The 16,714-nt window shown below is 45.3% G+C and overlaps 1 protein-coding gene across 3 annotated transcripts; it reads right to left on the bottom strand.

Moving 5' to 3' along the window:
• Positions 1 to 5,629: 5,629 nt before the first annotated feature.
• On the bottom strand, positions 5,630 to 16,241 carry ZNF641 (zinc finger protein 641). 3 transcript variants are annotated; one of them, XM_004781957.3, is made up of 6 exons: positions 16,086 to 16,241; positions 12,901 to 13,109; positions 12,271 to 12,362; positions 10,991 to 11,120; positions 10,260 to 10,373; positions 5,630 to 9,399 (listed from the first exon to the last, which is right to left on the bottom strand). In XM_004781957.3, exons 2-6 carry the CDS (start codon positions 13,082 to 13,084, stop codon positions 8,645 to 8,647), a joined length of 1,275 nt encoding a protein of 424 aa, XP_004782014.1. In that variant the 5' UTR covers positions 13,085 to 13,109; positions 16,086 to 16,241; the 3' UTR covers positions 5,630 to 8,644. The 3 variants fall into 3 exon arrangements, with proteins under 3 accessions (XP_004782014.1, XP_044928939.1, XP_044928940.1); XM_045073004.1 differs by lacking the exon at positions 16,086 to 16,241 and adding an exon at positions 15,359 to 15,735; XM_045073005.1 differs by lacking the exon at positions 12,901 to 13,109 and having other exon boundaries at positions 16,086 to 16,191.
• Between the last annotated feature and the right edge of the window lie 473 nt (positions 16,242 to 16,714).

The raw sequence follows: 16,714 nt of genomic DNA, 5'->3' as shown, positions 1-16,714 counted from the left end.
ATAAGGGAGGTGCACATTAAAAACAGTAAGATAATATTTTTTAAATCAATTCAAAGGTTTTGAGAACCCACTCCATTGGTGAGGCTGTGGGAGGGAGATCCAGTACTCACACACAATGCTAGTGAGAGTGTAAATGGAAGGAATCTGTCTTTAAAAATTACAAACGCAAATATCATTTGACCCAGCAGAACCCCTCTTTCTTTTAGATGTAAATACATTTGTGAAAAGACTTATGTCCAAGGTATTCAGGGCAGCACTGCAGTAACAAATCAGAAAAGGAAATAATCTAAATATTACTAGGGGACTGGTTAAACTGAAGGTTCCATACGGTGAAACTGCAGGCAGTTGTAAAAAGGAGGAGATTCTTTTCGTATTATTATAACAAACACCCAAAGATACAGTAAGTGAAAAAACAATTCAGGACATTAAGTATACCAAACTATCTTTTGTGTGAAATGAAGAAAATATACCTCTGTGTAACTATAAAATTCTGCAAAGATACACACAAAAAAACTAACTGGTTCTCTACTGGGAGGGGAAGGTGATGGGAATTATAAAGAATACATAGAAATGAGACTTTTTTCCTATCTTTTTTTTGTATTTGTTTTCAGAATTATGTAAATTGTAACTTGTTCAAAAATAAGGTAAAAAATTCCATGCAATTTCAGGTATAGCTTTTTCATTAGTAGGTGGTTTGTACTTTTGCATACATTAAGTTCATTTTCACCTCAGTCTCTTAGATCTTAAGTGAAAAAGCTAATGTTTGGAAAATGTGCACTTTAGAAATTGGCTTTTAACTGTGAATTCCAGTGCTCTCTTGTCTACAGTTATCCATGCTGAAGAGGGCCTCACCATCCATTCAGTGACTCTCTGAGACATCTTTCAGTGTAGGTAAAGGTCAGGAGTTAGAATTCATTTCTACATTGAGTGTTTTAAAAGTCTGAGGTTTCTTGTGGGGGAGGGTATTCTCAAACACATTTGGGGTATATTTTCGAGCATGCAAACATCTCCATTTGTCAGTGGTCTCAAAGCAGTAATAGCTCTCTTCTGTCCCCCGTCCTCTGGGGAGCTCTATGATGACCAACGCTAGGAGGTTGGGCTGGAGATCACTCTAGCCACAACCTAAATGCCTAGCAAGGACAGGAAATTATTCTGGGAAATAAATATAGGGGTACCATGGCAGACGGGGAGCTTTAAAAAGAGAAAAAGCCAAAGGATTTGGAAGAGAGGAACTGAAGATTGAGAGGGTGTCAGCATGAAGCATTGGATGGGGCTGGGAAAGGAACTGATAGAAGGGAGCAAGAAGAGAAAGTCAGGATTTCAACAGATACCACTGGAGATGGCAGAGAGAACAGGGGTGGTGGGAATGCAAGCTGGAGCAGGCACTATGGAAAACAGTATGGAGGTTCCTCAAAAAATTGAAAATAGAGCTACCCTAGAGCAATTGTACTGCTGGGTATTTACCCCAAAGATAGAAATGTAGTGATCTAAAGGGGCATGTGTACCCCAATGTTTATAGCAGCAATGTCCACAATAGCTAAACTATGGAAAGAGCCCAGATGTCCACTCACAGATGACTAGATAAAGGAGATGTGGTATATATATACAATGGAATATTATGCAGCCACCAAAACCCCCCAAATCTTGCCATTTGCAACGACATGAATAGAACTAGAGGGTGTTATGCTGAGCAAAATAAGTCAATCAGATAAAGACAATTACACTATGATCTCTCTCATGTGGGATTTAAGAAACAAACAGAGGATCATAGGGGAAGAGAGGAAAACATGAAATCAGAGAGGGAGATAAACTGTAAGAGACTCTTAATCATAGGAAACAAACTGTTGCTGGAGGGGGGAATGGGGTGAGTGGATGGGGTAACTGGGTGATGGACATTAAGGAGGGTATGTGATGTAATGAGCACTGGGTATTGTATACAACTGATGAGTAACAACTCTACCTCTGAAATTAATAATATACTATATGCTAATTGAATTTAAAGAAAAAAAAAAAAGAACAAGGGCCTCAGTGAACAATCACCACTATGTTACTCCTTCCCCTTTTTGATTAGGGTAAAGACGAGACTTGTCAAGAGTATTACTCAAGGTGACTGGGGGGAAAGTAGGAGTGAACACAAGAACAAAGGGAAATATGAAGCACCGAGGTAGGTGCCAGAACAGCCAGGCTGGTGCTCAGGGAGCTGTAGAGGCGGCTCATCCCCTAACCAGCAGGCTTGAAACTCCATGACGGCACCTCCCACAGAGGAAGAGCAAAGCCTTTGGGTTGCACTCAAGGCCTGAGGAGGGTTTCCTTCCCCACTTCCCCACAGCCCGGGAAACTCCACAGGTGGAAGGCTGTGTCAGTGGATCAGAAGCTGGCAGTTTCCATGCCAGCTTCCCATGTTTTCACCAACACTATTTTTTTCTCTTACCTTATTCTCTTCATATCCTCTGTTATATGCCCTTCCTCTACCACAAAGGTAGAGGTGGTAGAGCTGGTGGACCCAGCTCCTGCCTAACCCCAACTGTGCATGCCTCTCCCCACATCTCCAATTATTGTAAATTTGCCTGGAGGGGTCGAGTCACAGTCACTGCCATCACCTCAGTCTCTAGACTCTGGTTACCACTTTAAGGGGCTCCCAAGAGCAGAGTCAGCACTTGAATGACCCCAAGATGAAGGGCCTCCTTAAATTTGCTCCCTAGGCCCTTACCTGCCTTACCTGAGCCTAGTCCTGTTCAGCACTCTCCTTCCCCCATCTTCAGACTGGGTTAAGACCAGCTAACGGGGAAGGGACATCTGGAAGTTGAGACATCAAGAGGGAATGGGGAGGCCTAATTTGTGGCATCTCAAAGTTTATGTTTTGGGGAGGGGCAGTGAAAGTGCTCATGCTTGGCTGTGTAAATACCCCCAGAGTTGTCTGCTGTCCCCCATTCTGTTGCAGCCTTTTGATTACCAGAGAAAAGCTGAGAATGGAGGGAAAAGGAAAGGAGAAGACTGAGAGAGGAAATCAGTGATACAGTCAATACAACCTTTATTCAACTGACAGGGACCATAGGAACATATTAGAGACCCTAAGGATACAGACAAAGGTCCCCAATGGGGTAACCCATGGGAAATTCACAGTCCATCAGAGGGAACCAAGTCAGACAACAACTAGAAATCTGGCAGGCACAGAGTAGTTGGGCTGGAGAGCAAATGGGCATACACCTCCAAGGCTTCCTGTATGAGGGTGCCATGGTGACAGTATTGTGAGGCATGGCAGGAAAGTGGTGCCAGGGAAGGGCTCAGCTGAGGAATATGCTGAGTACAGGGACTGTGGTCATACTTGATCTCCCAGGCTTGAAAGAGCCAGTGCCTGGCATGTAGTGAGGTGGCCCAAAATGGTTTATAGAATTGAGACTGATTCTCAGAAACCATGAGACAGGAAGGGACTGAGTAAATCAAAGTAGCAAAAAGTAGAAATCCACTTTGGAAGCTACATCAAGTGAAAGAGAGCCTGCAGGAATGGAGTACAGGGCCTAGACTTGGCAGTAAAGACAACCCATTGGCCAGGTTAGGGAGTTTGAGGGAGAGAGAGATTAGAGAGAGGAAGAGATGCAGAGTGGTGAGATGGCAGCTGAGCTGCTAGAGCTGAGCCAAGGATTTGAGGGAACAAAGTGGGAAGTATGAGTCATTGACCCTGCTTTGTAGGCTTAAACCTGACAAACTGGACAACAGGCAGAGGGATAGGGGGCTTGGTAGAATGGAACTGGCTAGAAGCTTGAAGAGAGTTAACTGCGATAGAGAAGGATAGTAGAAGAACAATAACCTTGGGAAGGTGAGGCATTCCCCAGGCAAAACAAAACAAAACAAAACAAAATAAAAAACCCAACCCAAATCACACCAACAGAAAAAGAGAAGTGGGAGCAAAGAGTGGAGAAGGAACTCCATTTATTGGGAAAATGGAGGCAGTGACTGGAAAGGCAAGAGAGAGAGACCCCTGCGGCCTGTAGTTGAAGAAAACTGTAGCCAGGTTTCTTCATCTGGAGAAGAGGGGCTGATGACCTCTCCCAAACTCCAACCTTTTGATCTTGGGAGAGCCCCACAGGGGTGGTGGGTTGGTAACAGTCAATTCAGTCTGTCCTCGTGGGTTTGGTTTGGAGAGGAGCTAGAGGAGGTAAAGTGACCAGGGTCTGCAAGACAGGTCCCCTCCTGCAGCCTGAATTGGACAGAATCTTCAAAGGAGGAAATGCATTTTTTACATAGGTGCCATGGCTTAAATGATTACAACTCTACCTGGTGCACAGAGTCTGGGTTCAAATCTTGCTTGTGTCACATATTATTAAATGAGCCTCGTTCTTTCTTGTGTGGCTCTCCAATGCTTCCATTGCCCTTGCCCATAGGGTAGGCCATATCATGGTTTGGAATCCCTTGCTTGGTACCTCATTGATCTCCAATGCAATCCTGAGTCTGGAGGGCTTGGGAGAGCTGGTCTTACTCTCTTATCCTGAGGTAAACGTTCACCTTGCATGCCTCCAGGCCAACGTACTAGGCCAGGAGAAGGACCAGGTAAATAGCAAAGTAGGACTATTTCTTTGGATGTTGGTTTTTCAGTTTTACAATGTTTTTTCCTTTCTTTGAGATATCTGCTCCTTTTTGTCTTTTCAGATTTCTGGACGACCCATGAATCCTTAGTGTCCATTGTCGAAGCTCTAGCCCCAATCAGTTACCACAGTTTGGCATGGCTCCAACACAGTCTCTAAAATTGTTGACTAACCCACTCCTTTTACTGATTTGAGGGTGGGGACTCAATGGAACCAGAACTGAGGAGAAACTAGTATTGAAGGGTTGCAGAAAATAAATCTGACCACAGGGCGTAAAGATTCCCCTCTCTCTCCATTTGAAGAAGGTAAGATACCACTGATTGAAGTGGAATTTGAATCTCCTGGCCAGTGATTCTCAAACTTTAGCGTATATCAGATATTCTGGAAGGCAAGTGAAGACTGATTGCTGGGCTCCACTCCCAGAGTTTCTGATTCAGCTTGTCTGGGTGGAGCCTGAGAGTTTGCATTTCTAAAGCAAGTTCCCAGGTTATGTAGATGCTGCTGGTACAGAGACCATATTTTGAGACCTAAGACCTCCTGTAATGCTCCAAGGAACAGAAGGAAATTTTCCCAGCTCAGGATTTCTATGGGGTCTAAAGGAATAGATTTCACCTTTCTATTACTGCCCAGCCCCACTCATCCCCATCCACCACTCATCTGAACAGAGGTGGAAAAAAACATTTCTCTGGCACCTCTGGTTCTGAGTCAGGGCTCACCTTGCCCTTGATGGAAATAAGGAAACAGTGGTTTAAGTGTAGGAGTGCAGGAAAGGAAAAGATTTTTGTCATAAATTATCACCCCTTTAGCTCCCCGAAGGTATAACATCACTTTGACAAGGGAAAACTTTTGCCTTCCACTTCTACATCTGTGTTAAGGCTTAAGATGTAAATAACTCTGGGAAAAGTTAATGCTTTGAAGGGCTTCTCTGCAGATATACTTTGATGGGGTGCAAAGGGGAGGATATTCGTCCAGAGAAGGAAAAGATAATGGGTTCCTGAGGATGGGTTTCTCCATTTTATATTTGCCCAGAGAGAACACAGAGACAGTTTTTTTTGTTTTTTTTTAACTTTTTTTTATTTAAAGGGGATAGGGTAGACATGTGGCAAAGCCAGTTAGGGGAAAGATGGGAGTTTGAAGCTGATTCCCTGTGGGAAAAATCATTCAAATCTATTCACCCATCTGATGGCTGCTGCTTATTTTATTTTTCATCCAAGGGAAGTGGTGTTGGACTGAGGTAGAGAAGACAGTGGTATACCAGAAATGACCTGAAGGGATGTCCTTTCTGCAGAAAGCTCTTAGACTCATCATGCCTTTCATTTGGGTGCTATGACAGCACTCACACTTTGGGGGCTTCACTTGCTATCCTTACAATTACTAAAACAGATCAACAGCTGGAGGTTAACATTTGGTTATTAAGATGTGTGATCTGATAGTAGAGAGAGTCACCTCCCACAAGTCTTTAAAACAAGGTTTGTGAGGAGCTCCATTTGTCAGCATGTCATCTTTTTTTAAGAAAAAACATAGAGTAGAATGTCAGCAATACTCTTCTAGTCATTAAAGACTAGACTCTGTCTTTATACCCTACTGCCTCTCATATCTAGTCCTTAAAATAGTGATCTTTGCCTTGTAATTTTTGACACAAATATATAAATGACCATATTGGGTCACGGTAACTCCCCATGACCCCAGTTTAGTGGTTCCATGGATGGGCTCTGAACCTGCTAATTGTGTATATATAAAACAGAGTGAATTGCTAATGTCTGTTTTTCTCAAAAGTGAGTTTCTGTTTTTTATCAGAGTCTCATAAGGGTCTGTGATCTAAAACAGGTTCTGAACCATTGCTTACACAGAGCTGATCTGCATTAATGAATGAGGCACAGTGAGAGGGTAAAAGAAATGGTGTAGTCCGGTTTTCCCACTGGAATCCAATACTCTCTTACAGCCTGGGGTATCTCCCAATACTAATCCTAAAATACTGCTGTCTCTGAGGACCTTACAAAGGGCTGGCCATTTTGCTCCATATGCAGGAACATAAGCAAGAGAAGTGTATTCCCGGCAAAGAAGGAAAGGGGCTCTGAGTGGAAAAATGGAGGTGTGGGCTGGGTTGTTTGAGTCATATCCACTCTAAGCCCAGTCATCAAAATGATCCTATTTTCAGCTCCATTTGGGTCCAGAATTCTGAGGAGCTGTGATTCACCCAGTTTTTGCCAAGCAAATGGGACAATCACTAAACTACATTGTTGCAGCTTACTTCCTCTTGTCTCTCTGGTTAATTCCACCAATTGTGGTTGAGAAATATGTGTGTTAAGGAAAAACCAGAATCTAAGCATTGAAGAGAAATTATCCCACTTTCATCTGCTTTGCTCCTTTCTCTTCCTAACCCCAAACTGCTCTTATATATAAGAAAGTTTTTAAAAGATTGGTATTAACACATTATCAATAAAGCAAAACAATGACAACTCATCAACCAATAGATGCTAGAATACTTATACAATTCCTGGAGTTAAGAGTCTTAGTGTGGATTCCTTCCCAGAGCTGGGAAGAAAACCCAAAACACTACCCCCTCCCCACTGTCAGCTTAAAAGCTAAACCACAGCCATTTTCCCTAAAGTTCTGTTTCTGGAAGAATGAGATCCTCAAGAAAAACTGCTTCCTTGATGAGGCAATCAAGGTCAAATAAGAGTGAGGACAACAACCTCCAAGCATTGTAATTCCTGTCCTAATTTCTCAGCACTAAAACAAGACAAAGAAATCCACTAAGCACAAAGCTTCTATATGCATCTTACTTGAAACAGACAAGAAACAGCTCACCTCTCTGAGGATGTGTCTTTCTCTCTCTTCCCAGACAAAAAGAATCTGTGGCCCAGAGATTTAGATCTAGACATACATATCCACAGTTATCTTGATCTCACTTACACCAGGGAAGGCTTTACACTTCAACTCTCACAACTTAATCCATCACTTAACCCTTTCCATGAGGGCTCCCTTAATTGCTCAGTTTACTTCTTATCTTGAAACAAAACAAAAATCCCATATAATCCCTACTACACTCATCCCCAGAAAACAGCCCCTAGAAAATCTAGCTTGTACACTTTGCACTTTGCATGCTCTCTTCAATGACCCTGCACACAGATACACATAGACACAAAAAGACACAGTCAAGAGGAGAGGGGTCTGTTCAAGGGGATAAAGTTTTTTTCTTCTGTGCGGGCCTGGGTTCCTTGGGGGGTATAAGTCCATCTCTTAGCATTGTAGTGTGATCTCTCAGCTAGATATATGTATGAGAAGGATGAAGGGAGTTGGAAAAAGAGGGTGAAAAGTTCTTATTTCTATTTTTCAGTAGGGGATAGTAAGAGGTGTGGATGTATATTTGGATGATCAGGGTAAGTGTGATGGACCCACACAGGAATGAGGTCTGCCCCTCAGCTTTCATTTGGATAAAAAAAAAGGGGGGGGGGCTCTGGGGCTCACTATATCTTTCCTGTTTCCTCATTACCCTCTAACCCAGTGTTCACCAGTGTGTTTCGTAAAGTCACCAGTTCTGTGGGATATGAGACAGAAAGGACGCTGAGGTCAAACACATTTAGGAAACACTGCGTTAGAAGTGTTTAACAATTCTCTGTACACGTAAGTTCTTAGAGCCTTCAATATACCAATATGGTCTTCCTCTCTATATACAGAAAGGATAGAATAGTTACAGTACACAAAGGTGTTACTCAAATATTTAACTGGTATGGCATAGGTTCCAACCACTTAGAATGGACCACAGCAATAAAGTGCTGATTCTCAAGTGGTACCCTTGATAATGGGCTAGGGCTGAATATCAGCCCATGCAGTAAGCACTGTTTCCTCAAAGTTTTGCCCAAAGAACTCCATTTTATGTGCTATCTCACAGAACTGGTGAGAAATGTCTGGCCAATGTTAGAACCTCCTCTTTCTAGGGATGGAGCCAGGGATCATGATTCTGGCCACTGGGGTGCAGGAGAGGGGCAGTTCTGGCAGAGTCTCCTGGTAGCACCAGCTGCTGATAGATGTGACCACAGCTGCAGCAGAAACAGATTTCAAAAGACAGATGTCCCTCTGTCCCAGCTGCTCCGGGGACTCTGTCCCTGGTGGGTCAGCAGGTGCCTGTCCAGGTGATGTTTACGGCCAAAGCTCTTTTCACAGCGAGGGCACTGGAAGGGCTTCTCCCCAGTATGGGTCAGCCAGTGTCTTACCAGATGGTGCCGTCGGCCAAAGCTCTTCCCACACTCAGTGCACACATGGCACTTTGGCACTGGTGGGGCACGCTGCCGTTTCCTGGCCCCTGGGCTCTCTCCAACCTCTTGACCCTTGCAGGATTTGCCTTCCATATGCACTCTCTGGTGGCTGGCCAGATGGGAGTTGCATCGGAAATTCTTGCCACACTCTGAGCACCTGCTGGGCTTGTCATGTAGGTGGGTTTTCTGGTGCCGGATCAGGTGGTGTCTTCGCCCGAAGCTCTTTTCACACTTGAGGCAGCTGTAGGGCCGCTCCCCAGTGTGTGTTTGCTGGTGCCTGGCAAGGTGGGAGCCCCACACAAATTGTTTCCCACATTGGGGGCATGTGTGCGGTCTTAAAAGGGAATCCATCTCTGTGCTACATAGAAGGTTTGAGAAGCTATCTTCCTGAAGAAAAGGTGGGCCCAGGAGCATTCCTCTGGAGCTCCTGGGCATGGAATCCCAGCTCTCATCCTGTTCTGGGTTCCATAGAACAGTATCTTCAGACACACTAGATAACATTCGGGGAGGTTCTGCTTCTAGTTCAGGGGTATCGCCCTCATGCTCACTTCCATCTCCTGTGGAGAAGGGAAAATACCAACCCCAAGAGGGGAGTCACAAGAGAGTATTCTGGGAACCAAGTCACAGGTAAGGTTGTCTGACTCTTGTTAGGGCCTCAACCTCACCCCACAAAGGCTGGGAGAACAGACTCTAATGTTGTACAAGACAGTGCAAGAGGTGTAGAAGTTAAAAACCTAGGCTTAGGAGGCAGATTTCCCAATTTTGAACCTCAGCTTTCCCACTTAACTTCTGTAAGCCTTCATTTCCTCTTCTGTAAAATGGGAGTAATTGTAAGACAGATGTTATAAAATAGATAGCATAATACCTGCACATTGTGAGCACTTAGTAAATGGTCTATGCTATTGTTGTTATTTATTTATTACAATTCCTTCCATCTTCCTGCCTAAGCATAAATGGAGAGTTAAGAAATGTGCTGCAATCCTTACTGGATGAGTGATCACCTGTCAGCAATACTAGAGACACTCTGGAAAGCATCTCCACAATGGTGGGAGGTTAAACAATAACATCAACAATAACAACAACAACAACTAACATTTATTGAGTGCTTATTATGTGCCTGGTACTGTTCTACTCTGTTAACATATTTAAGTCTCACAATAATTTACTGGTGAGGAAACCAAACGGGTTAATTACTCTTCCAAGGTCCCCAGGTGTGGTCCTGGATCCAAGTCCACAGTTTGGTTCTACATCCTGCCTTCTAAATCTTTCTGCTACACTCTCTTGCCTTTGGAGAAAAAGATCTGTACACTTTTTGACCCTGTAACTCACTGAGCAGAGAAGGGATTAGATGGGCACATAATGTTAACACCCCAAGAGGGCTGAAAGCAGCTGCTGAAAGTCTATTCTAGATGCTTACCTGTGTATGTGACCCTCAGGATGTCCCTCTCCTCCAAGTCCTGGGGGTCAGGGACCCATTGTTCTTCCCCTCCTTCTAGCTGAGAAAGCATGTCCAGTTTGGGAATTGGAAATCCTGCCCATGGAGAAGGAAAACAGAGATGTCAATGAGTTCAACTGTAATTCTCTATTTCTGAAAGGAAGCTGTTTCCTAGATTACTCCTTGGAACTGAAGATAAAAGAAGGCCAGATACAGGCCTTTCTCATGTCCCCAATTCTGTTAAATCCCTCTTCTTTCTTTTAGATAATCATATTCTCTTCTCTGGTGTGTCTGTTCCCTTCCACTCAAATTTCAAATACTTCCAGCCCAACTGTCCTTAACTTCACTTAATTAGCCCTACCACAGCTTCCTAGCCCCACTCCCATCTTATCCTAGATGGCTTGCTGAGTTTCCAAGGACTCAGTTCTATCACTTAAATGTCCTTCTCTCTGCTTTGTAAGAACCTCCCAATTCCCAACCAAGAAGAGCCTAAAGTTCTCTTCTCCACAATTCAGCATTATTTTGCTACTGTTTTTAAGAAATGACACCTCATTTCCATTCTCTTTGGATTAGCCTTAATGCTCCTTCTCTGATGAAAGCTTAGATTTCCAGCCAAGAACCCTAGGTAGAAACTATCTGATAGCTCTGCAGCAGATGGTTTGATCCTCCCAGTGTATAATCTTTTAAAAGTGGCTAGGGGAGATCATGCTTACTTAGAGAGACCACTATGCCACAGTTTTCTTGCATGACATATTCTCCATAAAAGTCTGTCTGAGAAGGGTCCAGGCTCCGCCACTCCTCCTGAGAGAAGCACAATGACACATCCTTGATGGTCACCAGGCCCTGAAACAAAATGTAGCATCATCTGTTAGTAAGTGTTCCTTAAGGAAAATGTGATCCTAGTATAACAGGCTGAAGTACTAGAGGAGAGGGTATGAGAACATCTAGAGAAAGAATTTCCCAGAGGTCCCTGGGAAAGGCATATCTTTTGGTGAAAGATAGATAAGTAGAGGGGCAAAAGTATGGTCAATGAGTGAGTGAAGATAATGTCTCTTGATGAGTTTCCCACTAGGACCATGGGAAGTTGGAAGTACGATGAACTCATTGCTTCCTCTGTTTAACTACAGGTATCTGCCCAGTCTTTCTCACTTGCCTCATTCTTTTAATTGCAGAAATTGAGTACTAGCCTCTCCTTTAACCACTTGACCTTTCCTCTTCTATTATCACAAAATGATATAGACAAAACATTCTTTCTTGCCATCTGCCCATCGTGCCTCACCCTTACCTTTTGAGACAGCATGTGTAGTGGGTAGGAGCCCAATTCTTGAGCCAAATGACTCCTAACTCTGCCATTATTAGCAGTCTGTCCTTACACGAGTGTCTTAATCTCTTCCTACCCTATTTTCTCATCTGTAAAATGGGCATAATTGGGTTTCCCTCAGGGTTGATTGGGTTAATATACCTAAAACATTCAGAGAACCGCAAGCATGTAAGCACTTTGAGAGTGTAGCTGTAGCTACTACTACCATTTTGTTTTTTTTCCATGGGTCTCCCATTGCCTGCTGAATCTAAACCTATTTTCTCTCTCTGGCTCTGCCCCATCTTTCTATCTTCTCTTCTTTTCCATAAATGCCCCATTATCCACCCAGTCTTGCCTACTTTATGCTCTTCTAAGCTTCCTTCAGATCCTCTTTTCCTAATCTTTCCAGATTTTTTTCTTAAGGGACATTAATAAATTGTTCTTAAAATCCCTCTAGGGATGGGACAGCCACCCATTAAAAATGACCTCTAGGAATTCCCCTCTTCTTGTCATGCCACTTATTTTCTTCAAGGATATTATAAGCGCCCAGAAAGGGAAAGAATCTGTTTAGTTTTAAGATAAAGATGCCATTAGTAAACATGTGAGATAACAAATCAATAGGATGATGCCGAGGCTACAGAAAGGCAGCAGTGATGAGACCCTGGGAGAGGCCAAGGGAAGCAGACAGCCCACCTGTGATCCTGCCGCAAGAAGTGCAGCTGCCATCTCCCAATCTCCGGTGCTCCCCTCCTGGGGAATGGCAGGAACCCAGGGAGCTGACTGAGCTGGAAAGAAGAAAGAGGAACCACTAGAAATGGACCATCCACCCTTTCCCAATGAAAGCCTGGGCCCCATGTTAGAGGAGCTGAACGGTCACATTTTCCTATATCTATGCCCATTGGTAAAACTCAAATGCACACACATAATGGAAGAGACCTTCACTCAAAATGTTCTGCAAGGGTATTAGGTGGTTTTTAGTAAAGCTTATATGTCAGCCATCTCTACTAGACTAGCTGTGATTTGAATTGATATTATTTGAATAAAATTTTCACCTAGTAAAGTGCACGCTACTGGGTGTGTTCTCAACAGTAATCGGAGTTGTTGTCACTTCCTTTGTCTCCCACATTCAATACCACTAACCATGCACTTGTAGCATGTGGAGGGAGTGATCATGCAAGAAATGGGAGAAGCCCAGTTTTATGGTTTACAGTATCCAGGAGCTCCTTATATTCCTATGACCAAGGCCCAGGAAGTCGGGAATAATGGACTAGTCCTGGTACTGGTTACAGTACTCAAACACACATACACCGTCTAGGCTCTCACCCTTCTCCTGAAGGGACTGTGGTTCCTCTTCAAGGTCACAGCACAGGTGTTCCAGTGGGCCTGGTGCTATTCTCCATGGCCCCTCTTCTTGGCTTCCCCTTTCCACCTGAGGCTCTGCTCCATCCAGCTGGACATTCATTGACTCCCATCCTGTCCCCAGGACTGCTGTCTGTTCTGAGAGCATTTTTGCTGCAAACCCAAATTGTGACCTGGAACAAATTCATTATCAGCTGCACCCATTAAAAATGGAAAGGGGTGATATTCCTAGGGAGTTATGGAGAACAGCCTCAGGGATAAAAAGATAAAACTGGGTAAGAGGAGCTTGATGGCAGATGAACTTTAAAAGTTTGGTGTGCTCCAATCAACTAAGCCTGGGCCAAGCTTCCTAAGGGAACTCAGAAGTGAGCAGGTGCTAAACAGCAAAGTCACTAATAGTTATTTTGGGGACTACACTGCAGAAACAGAATATCTCTGATGGCTGGACGAACTTCATTTGGAAAAAAAAAAAAAAAAAGAACAATCCTGGAAAAGCTATTCATTTAATTTCAACCACTGAAAATACAATAAACTAAGCAATCTGGACACATGTAGGATGTGATGTGCCCTGACTTACACTCAACAAAAATGGATATAATCACATATAAGAATATCTGCCACAAATCCCGTTCTCATCAATTAGTTCAAAATGAAATAATTACTGAACGTAGAAGATCCAGTCAAAGGTGTGTGTCTGTGTGTGTGTGTGTAAGGAGTACACCCCTCCTTTATAAGACTGAACCAAATGACACCTCACTTAAGTCTCAACAAAGAGATATAACCTATCACTTTGATGCAGAAAATGAGAACTGGTAAGAAATGTAGTAGAAAGACCAATAACTCAGAAAGCAGGTGTAAAAATCCAAAGAAACCCTAACAGGAGAAATTGTTGGTCAGTGAGGAGTTGATGGATGTCTAATTGAGAAAAGTAATAAAAGAACAGAAAGGGTTTGAACCAGACTGGATAAAGGAGATATAGTTGATGCTAACATGATCTCAGTGTGTGAATTAACAATCCTGTGAGTTGAGACACAGGAAAGAACTATTCAGGTCTCATTAGAAAAATACACTCAGTTTTAAAGAAAGGAATGAAGAAGCCAGAATATGTTTCATCAGAAGAAACAAAAGTGGAGAAAGGGATGGGAAATATGGCCATTGGGGAAGTTAAAAACAATAGACATAGTTTTCTCCTCTCTAGGAAAAAAAGCTGATTAATGATGCTACCAAGAAAGAGAAATGGTTTATAGCTCTGTATAGATCTAATCTCTTGATTGCAAAAGAAGAGATTTAGATGAGATAAAGATTTTTTTTACAGATTTTATTTATTTGAGAGAAAGAGAGGGAGGGGGGGAGAGAGAGAGAGGGCATGAACAGGAGGAGGGGCAGGCGGAGAAGCTAAGCAGGGGCTCTAACCGAGGACCCTGGGATCATGACCTGAGCTTAAGGCAGACACTTAACCAACTGAGCCACCCAGGCACCTCTAGATTAAAAAAAAAAAAAAAAAAGTCTTATTATTCCTGTAGTGCACAGGACCAGGTTGTGGACTTTTCTCTAAAAACCTTAGGAGTCAGAACAGGTCTCATGTGTTGTGACAAGGGCTTCCCTGACTTCTCCCAGAGAAACAGTCTGTGAGACTGCATGGAGTCCTTTCTGCTTGACAACATTGTTGTGTGTGTGTGTGTGTGTGTGTGTGTGTGAGAGAGAGAGAGAGAGAGAGAGAGATTATTATTATTAAAGTACTCAAGAAATCAGAGCCAGTGAAAAGCTTCCCAAAACAGGTCAGAACCTTGGTTAACTATCCTGGCTCACTCATATTCATTCAGTAACATTTGCAAGAACCTAGAAGCCCTGGACAGGTAATGACAGATGTCAAGTTGTTTATTTTCTTGCCTATTTGTCTTTGACAGAAGAGGTAGGTGGCAACCCTAAGACCAATGCACAGGAAGGGAACAAATTACCCTTTCATCTCAGAAGTCCAAAGAAGTCTCAGGGCCTCATGGGAGCATCCTGGACTGATTCCCGGCTTAGGAGGTTTCCTTTTTAGAGATTTCTCATGAGAAAGGAAAATTCCCAATAAAGTAATAAAGGGAAACTTCCATTTTAGCTCTCTCTTCTGAATTCCAGCCCCTGTGTTTGCCATATTTTTAACACATAAGACACCAATTCCCTCTTTTCACTGAAGATCTTTTTTGCTTCTCAAGCGCCCTTTGAATATCCTCCCTCAGGGTTTACCTACATCTAATACCTGGACACCTGTCTCAAACTCATTTCTCCAGTTCCCCAGCAGCACAGTCCCTTGATGGGAAGCCTGTTTCTGCAGAGCGTACTGGGCTAGCTGTGAGCCTCTCCAGAGCACGGACAGAAAACCTGTGGAAGGGCTGGCAAAAATCTCAGCAACAAGGGGGTGGGTACTTATACTCACACTGCATTTCCTAAGATGTTCACTCTCTCAGAGTCAGCACCTGGACAGTTAAGGGTGTCAGCCCTAACTAGGTTTTTCCTAGCTCCAGGATGTTCCCAGGCCTACTGGAGTCTGGGTTCTAAGGCTTCCACTTCCCACTTTTCCCCACATATCGGAGTGTCAGGGCACCTGCTGAAAGAAGTTTTTGCAGCGGGCGCTGTTGGACTGGGAAGGAGGGTGTAGCAAAAAGAGCAGCCCAAGGGCACAGGCGCGAGTCGCGCTCGGTCAGGGAACCCTGCCCTCTGCCCCGGGTGGGGCATGGGCGGGACGGGCGCCCACTCCGGAGTAAGGTTGCCGCTCCCCTTCTTCTTGTCACAGTGCCCCGGAGAGGGTCAAATTTCAGAGAATCCGAGAGAGGCAGAGCCGGGGCAGGGGAAGTGAGGTCAGAAAACAGGTTTCCCGTGAACGGGGGCAAGAGCAAGTCAAGAGAAAGGAGCCACGGGGTAACCTGTGCGCGAGTGACAGCGGCGGGAAGCCGCGGGGCCTGACAGCGACGCCGGGGACCGGGAAGCCAGGGCGAGGGGCGGGCACAGAATGTCAGTGGGGCCGACCCCCGGTTAAGGCAGCGACCCGGAGGCCGCGTCGATCCTCCTCCCACCCCATGGGTGACTGGGCCCCCACCCGCCGCCCCGGGCAGCCTGGCGTCCCTCCCTCCAGCCGCGACTCTCAGCGGCCCGGCTCCACTCACCCCGGTCCGCTTGGCCTGCGGCCCGTGCCTCCCTCCTGGGCGCCGCCTGCCCCTCCCCTCCGCCCTCGGCTTCGTCGGAGCCGGCGGCCGCGGAGCCAGCGACAGGCGGAGACGGCGGCCGGGCGGGCGCGGGTGGGGCGGGCACAGGAAATCCCCGCCCGCTTCCGGGGCTCGGCGGCAGCAGCGGCGGCGGCGTGGGGGAGGGGGCGTGGGCGGGCCGCGGCCCCCACGCCCCCCGCGCCCCTGCCCGCCCAGCCCCGGATCTGGGCGCCCGCCCGCCGAGGAACCCTGCGGGCCCAGGCCTCGGGGTCCCGCCTACGGAGGCCGCCCGCCGGCGCCCACTCCTGCTACTTGACTGACATTTTCGGTCCCGGCCACTCGGCCTCCCATGGGGTTCTTTGCACACGGGATCATTAATTATCCCGACATTTAATAACCGCTGGTTATATGCCGGACAGTCGCTGTGAGAGCGAATTCTCAGGCAACAGTCTGGAATTCCTCAAAGAGCTTGACTGACTGCTACGTTTCCAGATAGCAGGGATAGGGGGTTGAGGAGCCTTGAGGACGAGCCACCCGTTCCGCTCGAGGGATAGTCAGGTTGACCTCCCTGAGACGGGGCTGTCTGAAGT

The sequence above is a fragment of the Mustela putorius genome, unplaced genomic scaffold (assembly GCF_011764305.1).
Source record: "Mustela putorius furo isolate JIRA1106 unplaced genomic scaffold, ASM1176430v1.1 tig00537227_pilon_pilon_pilon, whole genome shotgun sequence".
NCBI lineage: Eukaryota > Metazoa > Chordata > Mammalia > Carnivora > Mustelidae > Mustela > Mustela putorius.
The sequence above is the reverse complement of the archived record's forward strand: the minus strand, read 5'-3'. Positions and strand labels throughout refer to the sequence as shown.

Bases quoted from the DNA above. Each gene is read 5' to 3' on its own strand.
- ZNF641 (XM_004781957.3), bottom strand. From the start codon at position 13,084: ATGCTCTCAGAACAGACAGCAGTCCTGGGGACAGGATGGGAGTCAATG. The intron at 10,374-10,990 runs GTAAGCATGATC...CTCCATGGGCAG, and splicing joins TGGCATAGTGGTCTCTCTAA to GATTTCCAATTCCCAAACTG. The intron at 9,400-10,259 runs GTAAGCATCTAG...CCTTCTCCACAG, and splicing joins CCTGAGGGTCACATACACAG to GAGATGGAAGTGAGCATGAG.